Genomic DNA, 16,592 nt, shown 5'->3' with positions numbered 1-16,592 from the left:
CCAGAACATAGCATAAGTCTTCGAATAAATAACTAATCGAGATGTCTCATCCAGATGCCAACTTACATCCCGTCGCGACAGGTCTCGCTAAGAAAACAGTCGACGTATGTATCGAGTGAACCTATAGATATTTTACGGCTAGAAGCGGATAGGAAGAGAAAATATGTGGATATATCCTGTGCTAACGTGGCTACGCGCAGAAGCACTCGGCCGAACAACCGTTGAAGCTGTTTGCGGGCTGGTTCTGCCCTTTCGTGCAACGAGCATGGATCACACTTGAGGAGAAATGCATCCCGTACCAGTATATCGAGATTAACCCCTACAACAAGGACCCGAACGTATGTAGTCTTGAAGGTTCTTCCATTTCCCCCTCTTCCGTGATTTAGATGTGACTGGAATCCCTAAGGAGCTATCGTCGGCGAGGTGTTCTTCAAACCCCTCTAGTTTCTAGCATGTGAAAGTAAGACCTCGCTAAACTATTCTTGAAGTCTTGCGAGCTAATCCACGCGGCCTCGTTCCAACCCTTGAAGTTGCACCAGGCAAGTCCTTGTACGAGAGTACTGTGTTATGCGAGTATCTCGAGGACCACTATCCCGACCACAAGCCGCATAGTAAGTCCTTCATATTCGGTTAGCCATAGATTCAATGATCATATCTGATGGGTTGTCGTGTATGTGCGGATAGTCTTGCCGGAGGTGGGCAAAGATGATTATACTCGCGCTAAGGCCCGAATCTGGACCGACTACGTGACGAGCCGAGTGATACCTGCGTTTCACCGATTTCTGCAGTTTCAGCCGTCTGAGCATGAGGATGGGGAGAAGAGGCTCAATGAGCTGCGGCAGGAGTTCAAATCCCACCTTCTTGAGTTCGCAAGGGAGATAGATCCTCAGGGGCCGTTCTTTTTCGGCCCAGATTTGAGCCTGGTGGATATTGTTATAGTTCCTTGGGCGGTAAGTATAATCTCCCTTCACTGTTTATGATTATTCGCCCCTTGAATGGCGCTTTTCTAATCGTCGTGGCACATGTAGGTTCGCCTTTGGGTGTTCGAGGAATTCAAGGGCGGCTTGCGTATCCCGGAGCCTGGGCAGGGTGGACTAGATGAACAAGCCTGGGGCCGGTGGCGCAAGTGGCTAGACGCAGTTTCGAGCAGAGACAGTGTTAAAAAGACGACGAGTGATCATGAACACTATGTGCCAATATACAAGCGCTACGCAGATGACCTGGCGCAGTCGGAGTTGGCTAAAGCTACAAGAGCTGGGAGGGGCGTCCCGTGATTATTTTATATATTTTTCACTTGGACTCTGGTCAGGGTGAAACTTCATCGATTAATTTAGTGATGAGACCACAGCTTCCGAGTTATCTACGATGGATTTATAAGAACCCTTTACCCTAGCTACTCCTTGCAATGGACATGGTACAATTGTGACTTCATCTTATTCGAGCTTTTTAACGAAGAAACAGGATGAATATCCTTGCTGCTGTTGAACTCCTGATTTCCGACGGGCTTTTAGGGAAAAAGCCACCCAGACGTGCCTAAATAAGATTTACTACGGCAGGATCCCGCCAGATAGATAGATGATAGACGTAAGTCAGAAGGACATTTGCATTGCAGATTAGCACAGCAGAGACTGTTGTCGTGAAACAACGAGAACGTGTCTTCCGGCGGAAACGGTAATTTGATGGCCTTGAATTTCCTCGCGGAAACTTGCTTCAGAGACACAGATCGCGAGGGTATTCCCTGTTTCTTGTGCGACATATGTAATGACTAGTAGGCTGGGCGCAGTTCCTTATGCCGGAGTCTATCGCAGGTTAACTATACAAACGCTTATTAGTCGAGCTCTGGACTCACCTGCATTAATGCATCGGGAAATATTTTCGGCGACCACAATTTTACTGGAGGCAGCCCTGCGGGCTGCACAATATGCCCGAGTTTACATAATTGCGCACGTGCCATATACTGCCCATTGAGTTACTTTCCTATTTGGGCCATGGAAAAAATTCGACACAATAACCCCTCGTAAACTCGGGCATCTGCATCATATTCCTTCTAATAGACTATTGATGCACGATGCTTTATGGAGGGGATGAATTTAGACTCCAGCCACTTATACTTAGAGGCGTTCTGCAAATCCAATCAACAAATTTTCATTCATAATGCAAGTTGCGAGTACGCGAGTATTCTACCTAATGTATCCCTTGAATCAGTTGAAGAAATAGTATAAGACCATTAGTTCCTCACGGATATCTATGACTAGATGGAACGTTCTGTTTGTCTTATATTGCCCTCTCTCTTCTAGATACTATGCCTCAATAAGACGGCTCACATTCACTAGGCCAACTCCCTTCCGCAAGTCATCATGTACGCTTTGCCCCTTATTGTGGCATATCTGAGCGTGGTTGGAGCTACACCGTTCAGGCTCATTTCGAAGCGCTTGCTCGGTGACCACCAATGGATACCCAATAAGAACAATGGCTGCCCAGCCTATCTTGAAGATGGCGAATTCGAATCCCCAAGCTACATAACACAGGTTTCACAGTGGGAGCCTGACAGAGCTTTTGGCCCACAGAGAATTGGCCTTATCACGCCCAATGACATCTCATCCATCTTCAATTTTGATATCCCGGAGTCGCGTGCCGATGCCAACTGCACACTTGAGTTTCTCTTCCCGCGCAGGAACCAGCTTAGCAGTTCCTCTTTTATCTATGAGGGCGATGGCTCCTTTTTATTCACGGGATATCTGGCCGGCAGCTGCCCTGGCCCCGAGACTACGTTCAATAACCAGCCAACCCCTGGTACTTTTCCTGCATTCCCGCCCATCCATATGGAACCAGGCTACGCTTGGTATGTTTAAGCCCCATTCCAAAATAGTCCCGAACTGCATTCTTTAGGTAAGGTATACAGTGGCTAACGCTCAGTAGTAAGTTCGATGACCCCTATAATTTCGAGCCATTCAAAAAGGAACCGTTAGTATTAAAGAACTAGAGAATTGCAAATCTAATACACAACGTTTTCATACATTAGATACCATCGACGTTGGCCCTTGCATGTTTTCTGCTGGGACGTGTGTGGCTGGGAGTAAGTCAGAACTCTCCTATGAGCGATAAGTTCAGGCTGTTAACGCGGGTACAGTGACTTCATCCAATGATACTACCTTCAAGTTTCTTCCGAATACGAACGACTGCCCAATTGGTATCTATAATGCTTATAGTTATGGACTACCTTGTCCACCAGAACAGTGTGGATAACGATATGTCTCATACGAGTCTCTTTGTACAGGCACATGGCATAATTAATCTTTTTGGAGAACGAATGACGAGCTTGTGATGGTTCAATGACTAAAGTTTTGGGCGTGAACATAGGGATCTTTCCGGATGTCTTAGATATCATTACACTCGGGGGTTATTAGGTAACCATATGAATGGCCGCGGACTTCCGATAAGGCATACTCTGTGGCTTCTTGGAATAATTGGCGTTGGAAACTCCGAGTAATTTACCGTGGTCTCAAGTATGATTGGTTCATCTGCATCACTTAATTTGAATTCTTTCGGTCAACCTCAAGTCATACCAGTTATGTACAAGAAAAAGAACCAGTTGACAATTAGGTAATTAAGGGGCTGATCCAGCAGTATGTACAGTCCATAAACGCGACCGACTGCTTGGACGGATTACCGCTTTTATCCTGCCCCCAATCTTGAATGTACAACAGCTAAGCTCACCGTTTCAGGAGGGTTTTCTTAATATAGTGCTCTGTTACTTACTGAAAGTAACTATCTTAAAAATTAAGACATGTGATTCCTAGATTTCTCCTCGGGTAGTTGATTTTCTACACATATGTCCCGAGATAGCTTATACTGAGAACCTTATATAAGTTGATGATCGCTTCTATCATGAGGTAGTGACCCTATTACTAACTGGGTATTGAAATAGTATGACAGGCCCTTTCTAAACTTGATATTACATATCACAAATGTTATTAATTGCTACTCATCTACGAAATTATGGATATGTTCTTTCGGTATATCAATCTATGCTAGAGGCTAAGCCCTTTGCCCCCCCCCCCCCCCCCCCCCCCCCCCAATATCCTAGCCCTAGTATTACAACATAATGGAAGGTGAAATAGTATGTAAGACCACATTTGAAACTAAGAATAGGACTGTTGTAGTGGCCATGATTCTGCGTAACCCTTATCCGATTGCTTGCGCGGCAAGGCTTTTCAGCTCTCTGACGGAGTCTTGTGGACATCAATTACCAACATCAATTACCATGACTACCTATTTATTGGAAGATAAACAAGCGACTTCACCAAAGAACGTTTTCCCGCTTTTAACTCGAGGATCAAGCTATAGGTAATTACGCCTCCGCAGACTATTAGGCTGCGAAATATGGCAGACGCTCTCCCCGTGGAGCCACTGTAAGTAACTTCCATTCACTATTGATTGAAAGTCTAATACCTAGCAGTGTTCCTGAAGGAGAGCCTATTAGCCAATTAGAGAGCACCCTCAGAGAGAATATCGACCAGCCAGTACAGCAGCAGAACTTCCGTGCTAGTTGTTTTGCGAAGAAGAGTACCATTTCTCAATGGTTCCCTCAAGTCCAAGATAACGAGGGTAACAGTAAGCGCATATACTTCTCAAGAAGAGGGCGAGCAATCTTAATGCAAATACTTCTGATTAGTATTATATTTATTACTAATCTTTCCTTGACACTATTCACAATTACTCGATATGATAGCCAAAACGGCGTGGGGACTATCTATGAGGGCGACTGTGGCGAGGTTAAAGCTCTAGACCAGTGGTGCCATCTCCTAATCAACTGTCTTGGGACTGGTATGCTTTCAGCATCAAATTATTGTATGCAACTCCAAGCGGCTCCTACTCGAGCAGATATCGATCGCGCTCATCAAGCTGGGTCGCATAAGAAAGATCGAACACACCAAGAGGGACAATGGCTCGATATTGGTGTGCCAAGTTTACGAAACCTCCAGTATATCAATAAATGGAGACGATTGGCCTGGTATCTCTTAGCTCTAACATCCCTTCCTATCCATCTGATGTAAGTTAGAATGTGCATCTCCATGAATGCATAAGCTAAATCTGAAGCCCGTAGGTACAACTCGGCTGTTTTCCAATCACTTGCATCAAACGATTATACCATTGCTGTCGTAAAGAACTCCTTTGCAAATGGCAGTACTTGGGATCTCACCACAGCGGAAATTAACCGAGCGGGAGATTTCGGGTGGGAAGACACCAGAGTAAACCCAAATACCTATAACTACACGGAGATTATTCAAACAATGCAACGAGATATGTTGAGTACCAGATGGGAGAAAATGAATATCTCTGCTTGTTTCGCATTGTACAACGATTACTTCGCTCCCCAGGGCAATGGCGTTATATTCGTCAAGAATGACACTGGTTCAGACGACGACAGCCTGTTGATGTACGTCTCCATCATACCGCGCTGGGACAACTGGGCAAAGAATATGTGGGCTATTAGTAATGGTACACGGGATTTCGTAGCTAAGCAGCCAGAACTTCCATTAACCAAATGGTTTCTGGGGCCCAAGAGATACGAAGTATCGTATTGCCGAGTTCAATCTCCCAGTACGATCACCAACAAATGCCGTTTCCAGTACTCTCCACCTATTATGTTCACCGTATGTGCGTTGAACTTTACCAAGATACTCGTGATGCTCTGCATCTGGGCTCTGAGGAAATGGCAACAGCCGATGCGTGACGATGCGGACGGGACGGTTCTATATACCCTTGGCGACGCAATCGCTTCGTTTATGCGGAATCCGGACCCGACAACCGTTGATATGTGTCTTGCTACCAAGGATGACTTTATACGACGCCGGTCGTGGAAGTCCAATCTCGTGGAACAGCCCTTCACTCTGAACCGGGAGCCCAGGGAATGGGAAGGACGGCGAAAGTTTTGGTTTATGGCTGCTAGAAAACGGCGGTGGTTTGTGCTACTATTTTCGTGAGTACCTAAAATATGGGAAGACTAGCAATATTTAATCCCTTTAATACCAGTATATGAAGAAGCTGACTTACTTCGAGATGCTGCCTTGTCATCTTGATAGCGGGAATTCTACTCGGATTCTCTTTCCAAAGCCTTAATCATCGAAAAATTCCTACGACAATTTCCGGGCTTCGGCAGTTGGGTTTCGGCACTCTTACTCCATACACCTACCTTGTTGCCGGATTACCACGGGAGGATCCCGCAGGCTTAATCTCGCATGTGATTCTAGCTAATCTTCCGCAGATAGCCCTATCGTTTCTTTATATTTTCTACAATGCCATGCTGAGCACCTTTCTTGTTCAACACGAATTTAGCCGCATGCATTCAAAGCGACGGAAACCGCTTCGAGTTTCGGAACCCGTGGGGATCCAGCGGTCTAGTTACTTTATTTCCGTTCCACTCCGCTATGGCATACCCCTATATACGACATCCAGCATGATGCACTGGCTGGTATCACAAAGCTTTTTTCTAGCTAGGATAACAGCTATATGTGGGGATGGTTCTCCAAAGAGTTGTCCCGGTGGCCAAGTCGACAGTGTCAACTCATTCTCTACATGTGGGCATAGCCCTTTTGCCCTTTTCATCAGTATGTACCTATATTCGTGCAACAGTCTCATAGTTTTGTCTAACAACTAACAGCATTGATTGCTGGAGGTTTGATCGTGTTAGCTATTGCAGCTATGGGGTTTCGCACGTACGACGGGACCATGAGTATGGTATCTACTAATAGTATGGCAATCAGCGCCGCGTGTCATGCCCTCGAGGAAGATCGTGAAGAGGCCTATCTGTTACCAGTCCGGTGGGGAGTAGTAGAAATAAAGGATGGGGTTGGGAAGTGCACATTTACAACGGCCCCAGACGATAAAATAAAGGCACCAGAGGTTGGTTTGAAGTACAAGTGACATTCTGGTTCTCGCGAGTGTCTCGACCTCCCAGTATCTATTGAGTTCAATGGTTCTGCCGCCACATTCCAGCAAGCTTTAGACTGATAGAGGTTAGTTATATCACAATAATAAGAAGACTATAGTGCCAATGAAATACGTCTACTCTCATTCTATATAGAGGTGTATGATGGATAGGCTGCTAACGGTAGGACTTTCTGGCTTTTCCTTCTTACTACACGAGCAAATGACCCTAAACTATTCTCACCAGAGGTAGTCTAAATCCACTCCAAGGTCAAGTTGGTAATTCTAGAACATGTGACTCTCTATTTGATTACTATACTTTTCCCCTTTCAATCTTTGTTGATGTTTCGCGACTATGAGGTGCTGTGTTACCTAATTTTCATACGACCTCTGTAACCTCTCAGATGCCGCTCTGGGATTGCCGTTTGGAACCGACGCCAAGTAGCATATAAATAGCCACGGCTTGGCAAAGATAGACGTCACCAGGATGCTTGAAATTTTACGTCAGTAATTAGGTAGTGATAATATAGCCGATAACGGTTAATGTGTTGTATTTTCGTGGCATCTTTTCAATTGATACCCAGAAGGTACCAATCATATGAGTTCACTGCCACCCAAGGAAGAGACCTTAGAAATATTCTCGCTGAAGCTAGGCTTGGCCTCTCCGCAGTAATATAACTTAATGATCAGGTGTTGCTGAGATATATGTCATAATGGCACCTTAAAACTTATGGTATTAGCTTATAAAAAGATCTCTAATTTCCATCGTAGTTCAACCCAGGACTTCCAAAACACTATTGATCGTTTTTACGGAATTCTTCTAGTCGACATGCGTACCTCTACTCTGTTTGCCGTTGTGTCGGCACCTCTCATGGCCCTGGCCGCCCCGATTCTTATTGAACGACAAGGAACCTCCAAGTTCTGCACGCGGATCACACCAGCGCCTTCTGCAGAGGAGACAGAGAAGAGGTTTAACGAGTTCGCTGACCTTTTCCTTGTTGAGAAGGATGTTTATAAGGCCTTTGAATATATCCTTCCTGAATATATCGTACGTTTGTGGAATACATGCTATGTAATACAACTTCAAACCCGGTTAACCTAATGATTCATAGAACCACAACCCCATGGCTCAGAACGGAGCTCAGAATGCTTTGGACATTCTCGGTCCGATCTGGGGAAGTCAGTCGATAACAGTGCTTCGTACTAAATTTGAGGGCGAGATGTCCTGGCTTAACTACAGGAACTCCATGGGCGAGATTGTGGATCGATACCGCTGGGAGGATGGTTGCATTATTGAGCACGTACGTTAACGGTCCCCCCTTTATCAGCCCTTTTAAAGTTCAATCAAGTCAAAGTACCTAAATAATAAAATATTGACCTTATATTCTGAATAGTGGGACCAAGGAGAGAAATTCCCAACTTCTTGAAGTACCTAGGATATAGGCTGGAAAGGGTAGTGCATAAGCACGTATCATATCCTAGATTTAAACTTGTATAAGGATACCATAGGGTCCAACAACTTCAATGGCACACTATTAAAAAGCTATATAACGGTATTACCGGGTGACATGAACCGAAGAGCTTCAAGCCTGGTTTAAATACTGCGCTGGAAATCGAGAAAACAATTGCAGGTAGTAGTATAAAACTAGTGCATATATTACTTTCATCTCAATAGGTAATTAGTAGACCATTTCTTTTGGAGGTAATGTGAAATTAACTACCTAAGGTAATAATTCAACTAGACATCTGATAGTAACATTGAAAGCTTTGAACAAAGGCTGGCTAGCGCTGTAAACTCATTAGTTCCGCTGGTTCTCTATCAGCACTCATCTCTACCATGCTCCTCTGTTCATTAAACTGCTCCTCTGGGACCCCAGAGCCGTATTTTCCTTCGCTGCCACTGGTGTTTGATCCTGCAAATTTATTTATACGACGGCCCTTCCGTCTGCCAATTATGTATGCTGCTAAAGTAGTACTGATAAAGAAAAGTACACCGAGCGATACGCCGAGGCCGATACCTACCTTTGCACCGACACTAAGATTGTTAGTTTCGGCGGCCGGTGTAGGTGTCGCATTTTGTACATTAACTGTCGTGGTTGGTACGCTTAGTGGTGTTCGAATTGTGTTTTCATCCGTAGTTGAGCTTAGAGTAGCTGACGCAAACCACTCGGCGTCATTGCTGGCTCTCCATACAGCGAGCCCCTTAGCAAAGACTATGGCGCCACTACCAAAAGAGGCAGTAGTTGTGCCAATCTTTGTTGGAGAACCCCCCGAATACGATAGTAAATCCACCATATAGGAATTTGGTGACACCATAGTAGATTGACAGGCATTAGGATCGCTATGGTCTTCGCGGCTACAGACATAACCACTATTTTATCGGTCAGCTTGTCAGTACACTATCTAGTCTATATCACCCCAAGTATCTTCTATATAGTCCATGCGATCGCACCCACCTAGGACAACATGTAGCAACAGAAGCACTCGACGTGCCACTCATAGCGGCCCCTGTGCAAGCATAGGTATATCCTTCTGGACAAACGCCAGGTGAATAGTAGTAGCCATCATAGGACCGATAATTTGACGGAAAGCAGCCGCTGATGGTCCCATGCTGTAACCATATCCCACCGAGGCTAGAGCCCATATGTATCGAGTGGCAACCAGTGCCCTGAGCCTGATAGGCTGTAGTGAGAGGCCCGAGATTCGACATTTGTATAGTAGGTAAATTCAGTTTGTAGAGAAAAAGACAACAAGGCTTGAGGACAGAACTCACGGAATATGGTTCAGATATACCGAGCCGTATTAACTATAACATGCATATGTTGTACAACCTCTCCAGGTGCTCACCTACCCCTATCCTGAAGCAGAATGTTCGCCCCCAATCTGTATAATATATACGCGCCGCATATTATCTCGCTACACATATCAAAACACGCATCTTTATCAACTACTATCGCACGAAAATTTCAGTTGTGTCGCTATAATATTCCCACTTCGATTTAGATAAGGTATATATTTCTCTATTCCCTTTACCATTTCAAGATCTGATTCTAGACAGTCTTTACTTTATTAATTGTATTGTAGTGAGACCAAATAGTATAGCTTAATATTTCCACCATTTTGGTCGCATGATATGATAGTATGTGCCCCTGCATATGTCCGTATTAAAAAAATATAGTGCGGTATCACAAGAATTCTTTGATATTGTCAAGATGCAGAAGTATACATGTATCATAACCGCAGCCTGGAACTCATAGTTACCAGAAATTGGCCAAGTTCTTGAAACGTTTTATGAAACCTTTGGTCCTTACTAGTCACGTTAGACTTATACTTGTGCTGGCTACGTACACTCGCCGGTCGCACCCCTTAGGGTGCTGCGCTTTAATTAGGGATTGGCCCTGTAATTGGGGATAGCGTGCAAGGATTAGGGCGAATAAGAGGCTATTCCCACCTTCATTAAATCCTGAAAAGGAAAAAATATTTTCATATCAATCCCCAATTACAGGGCCAATCCCTAATTAAAGCGCAGCACCCTAAGGGGTGCGGTCGTCGAGTAATATACGTAGACAGCACAAGTAAATAGTTTAGGTAGGCACAAAGTAGAGATGAATATCTGTAGTTGGGGGCTAACTGCGCCCCTCTCGCCTCTCGCAACCTAGTAAAGGACCATACCCTTTTAAGATAATAACCTCATAATATTATCATAGCTCCAACAACCTCATCAGCTGGCTATCGTACTAAGCCAGGGCTCTTTTCAGCTCCCGGAAGTGCACGAGAAGTTAACAAAAGCCCTTGAAGCAAAAGGCTATCCTGTTATCCACCTGTTAGGATTCTGAATGAGACATCTAGAACAAAAGACATGTCTAGTATGTATAGACGTAAGACCCTCATAGTTAGTTTAGAGTTCCTTGCGGAACAACGATGTTGTTTCCATGTTGTTTCGTTCCACCTCGTGACGCGAGGCAGTCTTGGAGGAGTTAGGCTGGAACAAGCGTAAAGACCGGGGTCTAACCGGTGGAGTTATCCATCTGTTCTTCGCCGCCTGTATTCTTGCGGAAGGTGAGCCTCCTATTCCTCTTTTCTATGATAAAGCTAAGCGTTGACGGTATTGATATAGGCCAATCGGTATTAAGTGCATTCGGAGAGTCTCCTAACAATGAGGTCCGTCCCGGCGGTCGTCTCCGCGTCAAGAACCCCGCATAGGTCTTGTACAGTGACTTACCTGCAGAAGAAGCCGAGTACTGGACATCCAAGGTAATCGATCAGTCCTATGCCGTCCAAACCACTAAGCTTACCCGTGTGGCATACCGCTATATATCATCAACTTACGTGGTGTGCGAGAACAACCAAGGTCCGCCGCCGCAGTACCAGGAGATGTGGTGTAAAAACGCAGGTCCCGTTTTGCTTAGAATTACTCTCCAATGCTTAACAAGATGAATGAACTTGTGAACATGATCGTGGAAGCCGCGCAGATTGCAATTAAGAATGCTCATTAATATAAGTAATCGAGTTAAATACCTAAGTTGTAATAGTTAACTCCTATACATCTTTACTACTACTCCGTTAGTCTTACGTATTTCATAATTGTGAAATATTACTGAGTACTGATTAAAGTATCACTATTATCTACCTGACCTAGGTAGGCATTTATCTATTTTTATGGCTATATCTAGGTACATAGCTCAAATTTACTGTGGAAGCTAATCTGGTGTTACCAATTCAATTCAATTCAATAAGCAGAATGGATATGTTAGGGTCTAAAGATGTATAGGTAGCTAAAGAGACGACGGAGATCCCTGAAGCGACAAATGACGGGTTAATTCGGCCGAAAGCGGAACCGAAATTAGCTGAGAACTCATACCGATATCCTTCCCGTGCTCTGATAAAGAGATGATAATGTAACTAATTGAATATTTTATCAAATAGAAAATATTTAGCTTAGGCTCGGCAACCTGAGCTACCTCCACTTCCCCAGCTTCAGCATAATCTGGGGTTAAGATGAGCCCCCAGCATAACGCCCTAAACTTGGCACGTCAGCGGTCTAGTAGTATTGGCGTTGGGGTAAGCCATTAGTACCCTCGTGACGTCCCTAGTCTATCGACGGGGGAGAGATGGTCTAGGGAAAACGCCTCGCATGGCTCGTTATATTATCCACCAACAGTTGGAGCCTCTGATATGATCAGCTCTACCTTCCCCAATGTACAACAGAAAGAGAAGAGAAGCTCTGTCGCAGTAGTTAACCTTTACAGGCGGTGAGAAACGGCCAGGTTAGTTATATTTCCACCATCGCCATATTATTCATCGCCGTTGACGCACGTTGGCAACATGCGCATAAGCCGAGGTCGTAGCCACAGACCGGTCGGGAACTTTCCGAGACCGGGAGTAAACTACAGATCGAGTGGATGAGACTTGAACAATTTAATATTGGCTCTCTTTTTTTTGGACCATTGTTCGACTGGACAGCGGGAGTTGCGGGTACACCTGCACATAGCGACAAGGGGTAAAGAAATGTTCGTGGGGCTTCCCCAATGTGTTATGATCTTCTAAACGCACGGTCTCCAGGCCCAACGCGGAGATTCAGGCTATGCGCGTCATTCCAACCATGGCTTGCCATGACGGCCGGTAGCTTGTGCAGCTTTCTAGTGTCTTAAAAATATAGTAGCCGAGTGAGGAGAAGGTAGAAATAAAGGCCTTATACTCCCCGTTGAAAATAGTCTAGCATACTTGTTGGAACTTTTTGTTCAACATCCACTCTTACTTGCGAAGCTATAGACTAAACGGGGACCGAAAGGAAAAAAGCACACACTATGGCGAGTTGGTATTCTCTCGGAATCGCCTTCTTCGCCGCGATGGGCACATTTCTCTTCGTATGTTTCTTTCATTATATCTCATTATTATATTTGTAAATGAACAACTATGTTGACCTATGATTTCCACAATAGGGATTCGACACTGGCATTGCCACAACTAGTGAGTCTTGAGCAGAAAAATAGGGAGATATCGCTGGGAATGATCTGCTAACCAAGTACCAATTAGCCATCGCGCATCAAAGTTGGATCGATTACATGCACCACCCTTCCAATGGAATCACAGGAGCAGTAGTAGCCGTATATATTGCGGGTGAAGCTGTCGGTGCTCTGGGGCAAACTTTTATAGGAGACAGACTGGGTCGTATTCGATTTATGCAGCTACTGTGCATCATTGTAACGATCGGTACGACGATCCAGACGGCATCAGTTAACATCGGAATGTTCTTAGCGGGTCGTGCCATTGCGGGTATGGCTGTGGGTGCTATGGTTGCTACTGTGCCTATCTACCTGAGTGAGATCTCGGCACCAGATCAACGGGGCCTGATTGGAGGTATATCAGGGTGTGGTATCTCCTTCGGTACTATGATGTCTAACTGGGTGGGATTCGCGTGCTCGTATGCACCCTATGGTGCTACACAATGGCGCTTACCCCTGGGTATCCAAATACCCTGGGGCGTCATTATGTTCATCGGTTTATCGACGTTCATGCCCGACTCTCCGCGACAGCTCATCCGCAACGGTAAAATCGAGGCGGCCCGACGCGAGTTTGCTAGGGTCCGACGGGAGCTTCAGCCGCATGAAGTACACGAGGAGTTCGCCTTGATGCAGGCACAAATCGAGTTCGAAATGACGCGCGAGATCCAGTCATACCACGAGGTTTTCACACTTTTCGGCCGTCGAGCCATGGTATCCATAGTTGTTCAAACTATGACAAGTCTTACTGGTATAAATGTTATACAATATTATCAGACGACACTTGCAAGTGTACCCTTCTCTATTAGCTCGGCCTTTTTTTTCTCCTCTTTATTTTATCAATATTTCTTTTCCGTATAATCCCAGTCCCAAGTCTAATTAGCTCTTGCTAACCTTTTACTATAGTATAAATCCCTAGGAATCCAACAGCAGACTATACTTGCGTTGGCAGGTGTATACGGAACAGTTGCCTTCCTATCAAACTCCATTACTACGCGATACCTAACAGATCAATGGGGTCGCCGAAAGATGATATTGGCAGGTTTATCTGGTCTCATATTAACCATGATATATTCCGCCGTGATGCAGCGCATTTTCCAGGATAGCGAAAACAGGATCGGCAAAGGTTTCGCAGTGTTAGGTATATATTTATACGTGGCATGGTACTACGGTGAGTGGCATTCCGAACCCCTTTTCTAGCACTTGTCGGATGTATCAACGAGCGTTTTGATATTTTAGACGCGAGCTTGAGTCCAGCCCCTGAATTCTTTGTCCCCCTCCAAAAAGATAATATTCTGACTTTAACGCCAAAGCAATGATCAACTCTACAACTTGGTTATATGGCGCAGAAGTACTGCCTATTGCGCTGCGCAGCAAGGTGATGGGTCTTGCAGCGGCAGGTCATTTTATCGTCAATGTTGCTGTCACCGAAGCCGGTCCGAGCGCCTTCGCCAATATCCGCGAAAATTACTACTACGTCTTTGTTGGGTGCACATTGCTCTTTTTAGTCATCGCGTATCTCTATTTCCCAGAGACACGGCGAAAGACTCTCGAGGAAATCGCACAAGCCTTCGGTGATAAAGTTGTTCTTGTTGATGAAGCCCGGATCGATGGGGAACAAGCCGTCCTGGCAGCACGAGATGAGGAAAACGGGAGCATCACGAAGGCGGACAATAAGGGCCAAGCCACAGCATCAACCACTTCGACTGCTCCCCCCTCACATGCCTCTGTATCGTAGCCAATGCTATCCCAGCATTATAGCTTAAACTCATATGAACAATTAATCAAAATAATGTGCTAATATGAGAATTATCATAGACTAAGCCCGTGCGCTAGGGGCTTGCGGGCATCACCTAACGATCTAAATATGTAGGTAGGTATATAAGGAGCATCTTTCTCACTATCTTATATTTTCCTTCCTCGGCCTTATATACATGCGTACTAAGCCATCTCATGATATGCATAACCCCGACCCCGACCCCGACCCCTTATCCTAGATTCTACCCGTACGGGTGGAAACGGGTAACATGATATAAGGTACATTGTGTTAACCCTGGTCTCTAACTCCGCCTCCGCTAAATTCATGACAACTATTCTGATACCAAACCTTTACTTCACGGAGGCGGAAATTATATTTCCAGGAGCTCTTTGCGTAAGCTTTATTCCACCTTCTTAGCAGCGTGGCTAGTCTCGCTAGATCGAATGGCCTTGGAGACCTTACGCTCGGGCGAAGTCCAGTAGATCTAACCAAGAACGTGTCAGTAATAGTTGAAACGAGATAGCATTTATATGCATGATTCAAGACTGGACTTACGTAGGCTTCAGCTGCCACGAAGTGCAGAATGATGGCTACATAACCCGACATGCCGAAGCAGTGGGAGTGGGCGGCAGCAACACCCACTGGGTCGTCGTCGAGGACGTATACACGAACAGCAATGTGGCGGTGCGGGTCCTCTCCAGACCACTGAGGTGCGCAATCAGGGTACTTGGCTTGGTACTCAGCCATGGTGGCGTTCTGAGCGTCCATCAAGTACTCGATCTTGTCGCATGGTATGGCGACATACCAGTTACCACTGTACGACATCATGATGGAAGTGGCCAACATGATAAGTCGGAGAGTAATTACAGATCCACCCTAAAAGAGTAACCGAATTAGCACTTAGTACGAAGTTGGTTATACTCATCCGACAAGTATGAGCAGCAGCAGGGAAAGAGGAGTCATTATGGAACGTACGTAAACCCAAGCGCGTAACATGTAGTTGCGGTGCTCTTGGATCTTGTGGTTCTTAGCGGCGACAATTCCCTTGTAGACCGCAGTGACGAAGATGATAAACAGTAAGAGGTTCATCGACTGGGTTTCGGTACTGCCACCCATCGTGTGCTTCAACATCGGCAGGGCGGAAAGGGCGCCACCAAGAGATAGAACGGTCGAGATCCAACCGTTGATTCGGTGGAGCCACAGAGCCTTGCGTCGGAATATGGGGACGAACTGTCCGAAGGCGAGCAAAGCCGCGGGCAGTACACACCACAGGTGTGTTCTGATGGCGAGGCCACCGAGGGTGAGGTTCAGGTAGTAGAAGCACTCGCCAGGTGTGGCGGCTCCCATGTTACCCCTAGCCATTCCCGGACCGCTACAAAAGACGCCGTAGAAGTCGAGGTATGGTAACCGAGACACGGAAAATCCGAGCAGAACACCACCGAAGACAGCCCATAGCCAGAAGTTGTAGGTCTTCGAGAAGCCCACCGATCGGGCGATCTGGGTAATTACGCCGCCCTGCGGCTCACTTGCTGACACCGCCATTGCTGAAATGAAGCAGCTGGTTTCTGGATGGCGTTGTTTCGATAAAAGATCTTTCGACGCGTGTTACTTTGAACCGCGCAAACTTGAATCGAGTGTGAAGTTCTCGGAAATCGTTGAGTTTGTTCTACGTTGTTCTACGCACAATAGCAACAACTCGTCAGTGGAAGCTTCATCCTTTTATAAGCCAATGGATCATCTACAGATAATCAACGGACTCGGGAGAGGAGCGGAAGAGAGTGCGGGTATGAACCCGAGGACCACTTACGAAATCACGCAGTATGCTGCAGCGTGCTGCAGGACGTCTCACGACACAAGGTCTATCCCACAATCGGTACTGGTCAGCATGCATTCCCGCTTGC

General features: G+C 45.7%; 7 protein-coding genes across 7 annotated transcripts; 5 read left to right on the top strand and 2 right to left on the bottom strand.

The window, feature by feature from the left end:
• Positions 1-41: 41 nt before the first annotated feature.
• F4817DRAFT_317940 (putative glutathione-S-transferase theta, GST) lies at positions 42-1,274 on the top strand (the record flags this gene model as incomplete). Its single annotated transcript, XM_049300870.1, has 5 exons — positions 42-104; positions 201-354; positions 489-611; positions 685-950; positions 1,029-1,274. The coding sequence occupies 5 exons, from the start codon at positions 42-44 to the stop codon at positions 1,272-1,274; spliced, it is 852 nt and encodes a 283-aa protein (XP_049156962.1).
• Positions 1,275-2,031: 757 nt separating this feature from the next.
• On the top strand, positions 2,032-3,784 carry F4817DRAFT_344105 (ubiquitin 3 binding protein But2 C-terminal domain-containing protein). Its single transcript, XM_049304093.1, has 3 exons — positions 2,032-2,841; positions 3,023-3,076; positions 3,131-3,784. The coding sequence occupies exons 1-3, from the start codon at positions 2,358-2,360 to the stop codon at positions 3,244-3,246; spliced, it is 654 nt and encodes a 217-aa protein (XP_049156961.1). The 5' UTR covers positions 2,032-2,357; the 3' UTR covers positions 3,247-3,784.
• A 323-nt stretch (positions 3,785-4,107) lies between these two features.
• On the top strand, positions 4,108-7,030 carry F4817DRAFT_344103 (uncharacterized protein). Its single transcript, XM_049304092.1, has 5 exons — positions 4,108-4,412; positions 4,460-5,053; positions 5,108-5,983; positions 6,064-6,611; positions 6,665-7,030. The coding sequence occupies exons 1-5, from the start codon at positions 4,384-4,386 to the stop codon at positions 6,925-6,927; spliced, it is 2,310 nt and encodes a 769-aa protein (XP_049156960.1). The 5' UTR covers positions 4,108-4,383; the 3' UTR covers positions 6,928-7,030.
• A 729-nt stretch (positions 7,031-7,759) lies between these two features.
• Positions 7,760-8,357, top strand: F4817DRAFT_317937 (uncharacterized protein; the record flags this gene model as incomplete). The annotated part of the gene is made up of 3 exons (XM_049300869.1): positions 7,760-7,978; positions 8,043-8,231; positions 8,325-8,357. 3 exons carry the CDS (start codon positions 7,760-7,762, stop codon positions 8,355-8,357), a joined length of 441 nt encoding a protein of 146 aa, XP_049156959.1.
• A 317-nt stretch (positions 8,358-8,674) lies between these two features.
• F4817DRAFT_344101 (uncharacterized protein) lies at positions 8,675-9,672 on the bottom strand. The gene is made up of 2 exons (XM_049304091.1): positions 9,387-9,672; positions 8,675-9,301 (listed from the first exon to the last, which is right to left on the bottom strand). Exons 1-2 carry the CDS (start codon positions 9,638-9,640, stop codon positions 8,713-8,715), a joined length of 843 nt encoding a protein of 280 aa, XP_049156958.1. The 5' UTR covers positions 9,641-9,672; the 3' UTR covers positions 8,675-8,712.
• Positions 9,673-12,698: 3,026 nt separating this feature from the next.
• On the top strand, positions 12,699-14,733 carry F4817DRAFT_344091 (putative MFS monosaccharide transporter). The gene is made up of 5 exons (XM_049304090.1): positions 12,699-12,797; positions 12,873-12,900; positions 12,967-13,718; positions 13,839-14,103; positions 14,246-14,733. Exons 1-5 carry the CDS (start codon positions 12,738-12,740, stop codon positions 14,668-14,670), a joined length of 1,530 nt encoding a protein of 509 aa, XP_049156957.1. The 5' UTR covers positions 12,699-12,737; the 3' UTR covers positions 14,671-14,733.
• On the bottom strand, positions 14,728-16,453 carry F4817DRAFT_344090 (uncharacterized protein). The gene is made up of 3 exons (XM_049304089.1): positions 15,667-16,453; positions 15,247-15,567; positions 14,728-15,175 (listed from the first exon to the last, which is right to left on the bottom strand). Exons 1-3 carry the CDS (start codon positions 16,231-16,233, stop codon positions 15,092-15,094), a joined length of 972 nt encoding a protein of 323 aa, XP_049156956.1. The 5' UTR covers positions 16,234-16,453; the 3' UTR covers positions 14,728-15,091.
• Positions 16,454-16,592: the final 139 nt, after the last annotated feature.

Source organism: Daldinia loculata (genome assembly GCF_022478755.1).
Source record: "Daldinia loculata strain CBS 113971 unplaced genomic scaffold F4817scaffold_41, whole genome shotgun sequence".
Classification (NCBI taxonomy): Eukaryota; Fungi; Ascomycota; class Sordariomycetes; order Xylariales; family Hypoxylaceae; genus Daldinia; species Daldinia loculata.
The sequence above is the reverse complement of the archived record's forward strand: the minus strand, read 5'-3'. Positions and strand labels throughout refer to the sequence as shown.

Excerpts from the sequence above, each read along its gene's own strand:
- F4817DRAFT_344103 (XM_049304092.1), top strand. The coding sequence starts at position 4,384 with ATGGCAGACGCTCTCCCCGTGGAGCCACT. Across the intron at positions 4,413-4,459 it reads GCTCTCCCCGTGGAGCCACT|TGTTCCTGAAGGAGAGCCTA; the intron begins GTAAGTAACTTC and ends AATACCTAGCAG. Across the intron at positions 5,054-5,107 it reads TCCCTTCCTATCCATCTGAT|GTACAACTCGGCTGTTTTCC; the intron begins GTAAGTTAGAAT and ends TGAAGCCCGTAG.
- F4817DRAFT_344101 (XM_049304091.1), bottom strand. The coding sequence starts at position 9,640 with ATGTCGAATCTCGGGCCTCTCACTACAGCCTATCAGGCTCAGGGCACT. Across the intron at positions 9,302-9,386 it reads GTTGCTACATGTTGTCCTAG|TGGTTATGTCTGTAGCCGCG; the intron begins GTGGGTGCGATC and ends CCGATAAAATAG.
- F4817DRAFT_344105 (XM_049304093.1), top strand. The coding sequence starts at position 2,358 with ATGTACGCTTTGCCCCTTATTGTGGCATATCTGAGCGTGGTTGGAGCT. Across the intron at positions 2,842-3,022 it reads TATGGAACCAGGCTACGCTT|ATACCATCGACGTTGGCCCT; the intron begins GGTATGTTTAAG and ends TTCATACATTAG. Across the intron at positions 3,077-3,130 it reads TGGGACGTGTGTGGCTGGGA|TGACTTCATCCAATGATACT; the intron begins GTAAGTCAGAAC and ends ACGCGGGTACAG.
- F4817DRAFT_344091 (XM_049304090.1), top strand. The coding sequence starts at position 12,738 with ATGGCGAGTTGGTATTCTCTCGGAATCGCCTTCTTCGCCGCGATGGGC. Across the intron at positions 12,901-12,966 it reads CACTGGCATTGCCACAACTA|CCATCGCGCATCAAAGTTGG; the intron begins GTGAGTCTTGAG and ends AGTACCAATTAG. Across the intron at positions 14,104-14,245 it reads ATACGTGGCATGGTACTACG|CAATGATCAACTCTACAACT; the intron begins GTGAGTGGCATT and ends TTAACGCCAAAG.
- F4817DRAFT_344090 (XM_049304089.1), bottom strand. The coding sequence starts at position 16,233 with ATGGCGGTGTCAGCAAGTGAGCCGCAGGGCGGCGTAATTACCCAGATC. Across the intron at positions 15,568-15,666 it reads TGTTACGCGCTTGGGTTTAC|GGTGGATCTGTAATTACTCT; the intron begins GTACGTTCCATA and ends TTACTCTTTTAG. Across the intron at positions 15,176-15,246 it reads TCGTGGCAGCTGAAGCCTAC|ATCTACTGGACTTCGCCCGA; the intron begins GTAAGTCCAGTC and ends GTTCTTGGTTAG.